Below are 9,529 nucleotides of genomic sequence, written 5' to 3' on the forward strand. Positions count from 1 at the left end.
TGTGCTCCAGCCATGCCAAAGTATTTGCCATTTCCCAAATTTGCAATATTATTTCTCACAACCCGAGTTTGCAGAAGTTACTCCATCTTCCTAGAATTCTAGCCCCCTCTGCTTCTCACTCAGCTAAATTGTTTCTCCAATTCTCATCTCAATAAAACATTTCCAATGAACAAGACCAACCCAAGCACAGATTATGTCTATTAATTACTATTACTATATCACTGGTCACAATATGTAGGAATTATTAGCTTACAATTAAGTCTACCCACTTAGGTGATATCTATACCAAAGTCCCTGGATGGCAGATCAAATGTCTTATTTGCTTTGATACATGGAATGTAGTAGGTGCTCAGTAAAATACTGATTGATAGAAGGAAGAAAAATTAAGCAAAGTAGAAAAATGTTTATGATAAAGGCAGCAAAGTCATACAGCGGCTAGTGCTATAAGTCAAATGAGAGTGATGTTTTTAAAAGAAAAATTTATAATATTTTGAGACAACTTTATGTTTCATGATATCAATTTTATAAAGAATAACATTGTAATAATATTCTATTAGGAGTAAACGTATTTTAATGAAAGTTATTATATTATCTTAGTATTGTTTAGTTTTGATAGTTTTGAAAACAGTGAAATATTTAAATTGACACGCTAGAAAACCAAACTTGCTTTCTATTAAAAATAATAATAAACAGTGGCATCTGAATGGTGCAGTCAGTTAAGCATCTGACTCGTGGTTTCAGCTCAGGTTGTGATCTCAGGGTTGTGAGATTGAGTCCCGCAACAGGCTTTGTGCTCAGTGAGGAATCTACCTGTAACTCTCTCTGCCCTCCCCACCACTCTATCTGAAATAAAGAAATAAATCTTTAAATTATAATAATATTAAAAAATAATGAACACAGATTTCAAAAAAATGTTTCAATTCATTTAATATTTATAGAACTCTTAAACTCTGTAAAATATTATAATCTAAAAAAAAGAAAGATTATTTTTTACTTTCTAACAGGCAATAAAATGTTCACATTAAGTATTCAGTTAGTCTTGCACACTATATTCCCTAAAATAACATCTATCTATGTGTGTGTGTGTGTGTGTGTGTGTGTGTACAAATCCATAAAGCTTGGATATATGTATATATATGTATATATATATATACATATATGGCATACAAGTTGTATATTGATTCTGCTAAGACATTCTATGTAGAGACAGCAGTTACATAATCTGGAAGACACACATCAGCCAATAGACATAGAGTTATGTTGTTATAAGTAAGGATTCTATTTCATGGTACCGATGGTAACAACCACTTCTATTTATTTTATTTAAAGATTTTATTTATTTATTTATTTATTTATTTATTTATTTATTTATTTGAGAGAGAGAGAGAACACACAAGCAGGGGGAGCTGCAGAGGGAGAAGCAGACTCCCTGCTGAGCAGGGAGCCCGACTCGGGGCTTGATCCCACGACCCTGAGATCATGACCTGAGCCAAAGGCAGATGTTTAACTTACTGAGCCACCCAGGCACATTTACTTTTTTAAATCTTTATTTAAATTCCAGTTAGTTAACATAGAGTGTAATATTAGTTTCAGGTGTACAATATAGTGATTCAACAATTCCCTACATCACCCAGTGCTCAGAATTCACATTACATTTAGCTCTGCTGTAATGTGACGTATGTATTCTAAAACTTAGAGTGTCGTGCAAATCATATAAAACAACAACTAGGGTTTATGGGGGAAAATGGGGTTAGATACACAGTACTCATAAACTTCATCAGATATACATTAGATAAAAGAAGGAGAGGAACCTAATAAAAAGAGCAAAGCAGTTTTACACATGTTAAAAACCCAAAGCCTACAAGAAATATGGAGCTTTACCTAGAAAAAGACCTGCCATTCCCTTGAGGAAGTGAGTTTCAAAAGGGTTATAGCCGCCGGGACACCTGCACCCCGATGTTTCTAGCAGCAATGTCCACAATAGCCAAACTGTGGAAGGAGCCTCGGTGTCCATCGAAAGATGAATGGATAAAGAATATGTGGTCTATGTACACAATGGAATATTCCTCAGCCATTAGAAATGACAAATACCCACCATTTGCTTCGATGTGGATGGAACTGGAGGGTATTATGCAGAGTGAAATAAGTCAATCGGAGAAGGACAAACATTATATGGTCTCATTCATTTGGGGAATATAAAAAATAGTGAAAGGGAATATAAGGGAAGGGAGAAGAAATGTGTGGGAAATATCAGAAAGCGAGACAGAACATGAGAGACTCCTAACTCTGGGAAATGAACAATGGATGGTAGAAGGGGAGGTGGGAGGGTGGTGGGGTGACTGGGTGACAGGCACTGAGGGGGGCACTTGATGGGATGAGCACTGGGTGTTATTCTATATGTTGGCAAATTGAACACCAATAAAAAATAAATTAAAAAAAGAAAAAAGGTTACAGCTCATGAGTTATTACAAAGTGGTAGACAAATCATTGGAAATCTCACAAGAAACTATAACACCACATGAGGAGCATTGTGCTTCATCACATTTGCAGTGAACTGAGGCAGTGGTAAATGTTAGAGTGTGTGTGTGTTCTGTGTCCCTTCTGTGTCTTGGTTCATCTAGGTACAGCTTGCCACACTCACCTATTGTCTCCACTGTATAAACAGTGCAAAAACAAACTCAAAATTTGTGTTGTGCCCAAAATGTTCCTTGATACATCAATTGAGTTTGGAGCAAATACGCCTTTTCAAAATGAGCATGATAGCTGAATTGAGTATAATAGGTCCTTGAAAAATACAAGTGGGAGAAGGTAGGTTCTATGTTCAAATGAGTTCAGAAAATAAGTGTATTAAGCTGTATTGAATTTTTTGCTAGTAAGAAATTTCGTAAACATTATGTGCTAATGTAAACTCTGAAACCTCAAGGCAGTGAGTTCGCAACATTTTTCCAAAATTACCTGACCTTAAAATCTCCCCTTTAATGTTGCAGCAGAAAAAAAAAAAAAAAAACATTAACTTCTCCTAAAAATGGTATTCCATCTAGCACAATTTGATAAATACTTCTCTTTAGCAGTGTTTCATATTTATTGTTATTAAATATAAAACAAGGATTTCGCTCATAAATCTATTATGATCTAACTCCATTTTGTGTGTATTAAAAAAAGAACTCTGCAGTAAATTTTCAAAAACACCATTAATGCATCTTACATTGCTGATTGTATTTCTTCTGGCTCCTAGAGAAGAACTAAACTACGGCAGGCAATTAAAATGCCCCCTTGAAGGTGACAAAATGCCATCTTTCAGCATGATTAACCAAACAATCGAGGTTTTATAAATCTGCACCAAATAATTAAATTTGAGATATTAAATGTATGCAGTTTTCTGAGATTTCAGTGTGATTATGGTCTCTAAATAAACTTTTTTTTTTTTTTGTAAAAAGGTAAAAGAGGGGCTCCTGGATGGCTTAGTCAGTTAAATGTCCAATTCTTGGTTTCAGCTCAGGGAGTAATCTCCAGGTCATGAGATGGAGCCCTGCATCGGCATCCGAGCATAGCATGGAGTCTGCTTCAGATTCTCTCTGCATCTTCCATCCCCTTCACCCCCTCCCTGCTAACTCTCTCTGTCTCAAATAAATAAGAAAATCTTTTTTTAAAAAAAGCTAAAAGAAAGTGGGTTTTGTTTTTGATCACTAATTTTAGCTGTTAGGTGATTCTATATAAATTACACAATACATATAAATCAGTTTTACAAAGGAAGAATGATTATGCACTTACAAATACAGGGGAAGAACATTCTATGCAGTGGGATAGAGTAAACTCATGGGAAATTCCTAGTGTGAATGTCACCTAGAATATGAGTTTGACTACAATCAGGTTTCTGTGAGACCAAACAGTGAAAGGTGAGTTTGGTAAAGAGAAAAGGAAGAGTCAGAAACGCTCATAGAATGGAAGATATTTTACAAGTGATTGCACATAGGGATTTTTGAGAAAGATGGACAAATCAAAGATACTCTGAATTTTAAGCCAAAACAAATGAAACAATGCACCGATGCAAGTAGCACAAAATCAAGAGCTGGCTCAGGATGGTTATATAGAGTTGACTATCTGATGCTTAAAACAATTCAATAGGTTTCTTTCCTGTTGCCTACTTATTAGGTAAGTCACTCTTCACATAAATCCAAAATAAAAGAAAGAAAGGATTTATTTCTATGTAATTTGGGTTCATTTCTTATAAATAATGGCAATAAAAAAGTTTTAAAGTCAAGGTAATTAATGCTAGCTGTCGTAATAGATAAGACCAATATTTCAGCAGCTTAACAATGGTGATATTTATTGCTTGCTCAAATCACAGTTCCCTGTAGTTGGTGGGTGAGGGGGGATTTGGAGAGTTGAGCTCTGCTCTGTGCAGTTCTTCAGAAACCTAGGCTCCTTCCATGATGTAGTACTGTCATCTACAACATGAGACTCCACAGACATTCTGCAGCTATCTACCAATGAAAGAAAAAAGAGTGTAGGATCATAGGGGAGCTAGCATAATGTCCATCACTTCTACCCATTATTGTATCAGTCATACGACCCCTGAGTTCCAGGGATGGGTGGAAGATAACGATTTAGCTCAGCGCTCAGGAATGATACATAGCATTGTCTCCATGGCAAAACAGAAAGAAGATAAAGCCCTTACCTAAATGAGTGAGAACTTCAAATGAACCCTGGAATAATTCTCTCTTATTGTCCCTATTATCTGTAGCCACAAGCCATACAGAGCTAAAACCAGCAATAGTCATAGCAAGAAAAGGACACATAAAATTTTATAATCTGAAGCTTAATTAATTTGTAACTTTGTCACAGTCCTTCAAACTTAGCTTAAACAAAACATTCAGAAACTCTAATAACTAGTATTTACTTGTCTTGGCTAGACGAAGTGAAGTTGCTAAGGTATGTGTGCATTTAACTTACAAAACTTCCAATTATGGAGGTAGATTGCTATAAAAAAAAAAAGTTCTGATTTCTTCACATCCTCACCAGCACTTTTTATCTTTTGGGTTTTTTTATGTTATCCATCCTAACAGGTGTGAGCTGATCTCTCATTGTGGATTTGATCAGCATTTTTCCTGGTAATTAAATTGTTGAGCACCTTTACATGTACCAGGTAGCCATTTGTATATCTTCTTTGGATAAATGTCTATTCATTCAAAATGTCTTTTGTCCATTTTTTTAATTTTGTTTTTTTATTTTATTTTTTTATTTTGTATTTTAAATTCATTGGAGTATAGTTGACAATGTTATATTCATTTCAGACATACAACACAATGATTCAACATCTCTGTACATTATGCTATGCTCACAAGTGTAGCTCCCCTTGAAAAATACAAGTGGGAGAAGGTAGGTTCTATGTTCAAATGAGTTCAGAAAATAAGTGGATTAAGCTGTATTGAATTTTTTGCTAGTAAGAAATTTCGTAAACATTATGTGCTAATGTAAACTCATTATGCTGTACATTATGCTATGCTCACAAGTGTAGCTACCGTATGTCACCACACGACACTATTACTGTATCATTGACTGCATTCCCTAGGTTGTGCTTTTCATTCCCATGACTTATTCATTCCATAACTGAAAGCCTGTTATCTCTCATGTCCCTTCACCCATTTTACCCATCTCTCCTTCCTCCTTCCCTCTGGCAACCATCAGTTTGTTTTTCTGGATTTATAGGTGTGAGCCTATTTTTGTCCATTTTTAAACAGAGTTGGTTTTGTTTGGTTGGATAGTTGGGTTTTTGTTTTTGTTTTTACAAATTTTGAACATTATTAACCTCTATCAGATAGACGGTTTGCAAACATTTTCTTCCATTCTGTAGGTTGCCTTATCACTCTCCTGATTGTTTCCTTTGCTGCCCAGAAGTTTTTTAGTTTGTTGTAATCCCACTCGTCTATTTTGGGATTTGTTGCCTGAATTTTGGTGTTAAATCCAAGAAATCATTGTTAAGACCACTGTCAAGGGATTGTTGTCCAATGGATATAAAGCTCCACTTATGCGAGAAGAATAAGCTCTAGATATCTACTATACAACATAGTGCCTATAGTTAATAATATGGTATCATACACTTTAAAATACACTAAGAGGATAGATATCAAGTATTCTTACCACAAAACAAATAAACAAAAAAAAAACAGACAAACAAAACACACACACTAGAGCACAAGGAAAATTTTGGAGGTGGTGAGTATGTTTAGGACCTTGATTGTGATGATGGTATCATGAGTGTAAGCATATGTCCAAACCCATTAAAATATATATGTTAAATATGTATAATATTTTGTTATATCAGTTGTATGTCAATAAAGCTTAAAGACTGAGTTTTGCCCAATTATTGATCTTTTTCCTTTTGAGAGCAGAGTAAATATAGTTTATACTATCACCATATGGCTTCTAAATATCATGAATGAGAATAAAACTTTCCCAGCCATGATAACAGAAACTCTGCAGTGGAGAATTATCAGCTATTAGTGCACAAAAAAAGAAAACAAAACAAACAAACAAACAAAAAAATGAACCCCGTCTAGAATCCTTGGATAAACTGTAGCTACCTACATCAGTTCTCCCATCCGGAGCACAGTGTACCTGTATTATCAGATATTCTCCCTGTCTTTCAGGTATTGGAAATTGAAGCATTATTTCCTGGATTCTTAATTCAAACAAATTGAGAGTAAACAAATTCAATATCCTGACCAAAAAGGCAGCGTGTCTATTTCAGGAACATAAGCACACAAATGCCTGCGTGGGCACACACGCGCACACACACACACACAGAGAAACACAAGTGTCTCTCTTTGAAGCAGAAATAAAGCTGGGGGAGCCTGGCTTGTTGTGTTATCAAGGAACAGTCTCCAGGGACCAAGTTGTTTTCCTTGAAAACTTGGCAAGGAGAATCCAGTCTCTCTCATCCTGCTTGCTTCCCCCAATTCCACAAGCTTCTGCATCTGGATCCGTGTTGCCCTGCAATTTGTATCTGGAATATCAGCCGTGCCTCACAGACTTCCAGTGCGTTTGGATTGGTCAGGAGGAAGCAGAGGAGGAGCCACTCTGAACATTTTTTTTTCTTCCCCTCCCCACACCATAAAATCAGCAGCAGCCACTAACACTCAGAGCAATGCTTCGGGTTGGGAACTAAGACCGTGGGGAGGCAGCTGATGCGAACATGTGCACGCAGATTCAGCTCCTGGTGGCTCGGCGGCAACTCGGAGAATTACTTGCAACAGACCTCACTGAATGCCCTAGACTAAAGTTAAGGTGGGAGTGAGGACAAAAAAAAAAAGAAAAAGAAAAAAGAAAAAAAGAAAAAAAGAAAAAGCAAAGAGCAGACTCTTTGAACTAAGAATGAGCATTTCAGAAATCGAAGATGTTACAGTGAAGGTGATCGGAGCTGTACCTGGAAGACAGTAAGAGCTCCACTGCCAGCCTTTTGGAGCACGGGACAGGTACTCAACACCTGGCAGGCCAGCTGGATCCTCAGAACTTTGGGACGCACGGAGAGGGGGAGAACATCACCGGGGCTCCCTGGCTGGAGAGGCCGAATCAGTCCCGAGGGGGTCTGCATACACTTGTTGCAGGATGAACTCCACCCTTCAGCACGGAATGCACACTTCTCTCCACTTCTGGAACCGCAGCACCTACGGACAGCACGGCAACGCCACTGAGTCCCTTGGCAAAGGCTACCCCGACGGGGGATGCTACGAGCAACTCTTCGTCTCCCCGGAGGTGTTCGTGACTCTGGGGGTCATAAGCTTGCTGGAGAACATTCTGGTGATCGTGGCAATAGCCAAGAACAAGAATCTGCACTCACCCATGTACTTTTTCATCTGTAGCCTGGCTGTGGCCGATATGCTGGTGAGCGTTTCCAACGGGTCAGAGACCATCGTCATCACCCTGTTGAACAGTACGGATACGGACGCGCAGAGTTTCACGGTGAATATTGATAATGTCATTGACTCGGTGATCTGTAGCTCCTTGCTCGCCTCGATTTGCAGCCTGCTCTCAATTGCAGTGGACAGGTACTTTACTATCTTTTATGCCCTCCAGTACCATAACATCATGACGGTGAGGCGGGTTGGGATCATCATCAGTTGCATCTGGGCGGCTTGCACGGTGTCAGGCATCTTGTTCATCATTTACTCGGACAGTACTGCTGTCATCATCTGCCTCATCACCATGTTCTTCACCATGCTGGCCCTCATGGCTTCTCTCTACGTCCACATGTTCCTCATGGCCAGACTGCACATCAAGAGAATCGCCGTCCTCCCGGGCACCGGCACCATCCGCCAAGGGGCCAACATGAAGGGTGCCATTACCTTGACCATACTCATTGGGGTCTTCGTCGTCTGCTGGGCTCCATTCTTCCTCCACTTGATATTCTACATCTCTTGTCCCCAGAATCCATACTGTGTGTGCTTCATGTCTCACTTTAACTTGTACCTCATTCTGATCATGTGTAACTCCATCATCGACCCTCTCATTTATGCACTCCGGAGCCAAGAGCTGAGGAAAACCTTCAAAGAGATCATCTGTTGCTATCCTCTGGGTGGCCTTTGTGACTTGTCTAGCAGATACTAGCTGGGGACAGAGGAAGTACTAAAAACATGCACCAGAGACTTCTTCATCCTCACACAACATGAACTGTGTGCTTGGACAACAGCTGCTTCTTCAGTATAAGGCAGGAGTTGAGAATATCTGTTGCACAAATTCAACTTTATGATGTTTTGATGTGAAAAAAAAAATGCCCAGGCTCTGTACATTGCTAATGTCATGCTACTTTTGGGCTGTGCATTGTTAATCCATTTCGACGCTGTAGACACTTTGAATTTCTAGAAAAGAAAAAAGCTTCCATTAAAAGCATATCAGTGTTTCTTGTTATTCACGAGGATTTGGCACTTTGCTTGCTTTAGGAAACATAGAAATCATAGAATCATTAACTATGTAGCCTGATAAGTAACTTCTTATATTATACTATATCACATGAAATGTGCAGATTTGAATGTAGCATGGGGGGTGGATATTGAACAATAGATACTTGGTCATTAAAACAATCAACTGAAATTTTAAGTAATAAAATGTGTTCATTCTCCCTGTTGCAGAAATAGAAATGAAGCTTCTGTTGAGAGAAAAACAGCTTAAACACACACACACACACACACACACACACACACACACGAGATTTTAAGCCATAAAACTATTTCTGTCTCTCAGAGACAAAGGGATTAATTTGCCCAAGCAAGCAGTCTGATATTTTACAAAGGCAATTCAGTTTGGGGTAGAGGGAGACAGCAGTTACAGGGATTAAAGTATTGTAGACAATTTAAGTTAACATGTGAAGCTGAACTTCCGGATAATCAAACTATTTCCAACAATCATTAATAAAATCAGAGAATAAAGTCTTTCTATCCCTTTAACCAGGGACCCAGTTTCTGCTGAAATGTGCAAAAAGGGTGGTGTTGCCCTGAGAGATCTGGCTTCCGATCTCTAAAGAACTACACAC

General features: G+C 38.2%; 1 protein-coding gene across 1 annotated transcript; it reads left to right on the top strand.

The window, feature by feature from the left end:
• Nucleotides 1-7,608: 7,608 nt before the first annotated feature.
• On the top strand, nt 7,609-8,607 carry MC4R (melanocortin 4 receptor). The gene has a single exon (NM_001080724.1). The coding sequence runs from the start codon at nt 7,609-7,611 to the stop codon at nt 8,605-8,607; it is 999 nt and encodes a 332-aa protein (NP_001074193.1).
• The last annotated feature ends 922 nt before the right edge of the window (nt 8,608-9,529 follow it).

The sequence above is a fragment of the Canis lupus genome, chromosome 1, assembly GCF_011100685.1.
Source record: "Canis lupus familiaris isolate Mischka breed German Shepherd chromosome 1, alternate assembly UU_Cfam_GSD_1.0, whole genome shotgun sequence".
Taxonomy (NCBI): domain Eukaryota; kingdom Metazoa; phylum Chordata; class Mammalia; order Carnivora; family Canidae; genus Canis; species Canis lupus.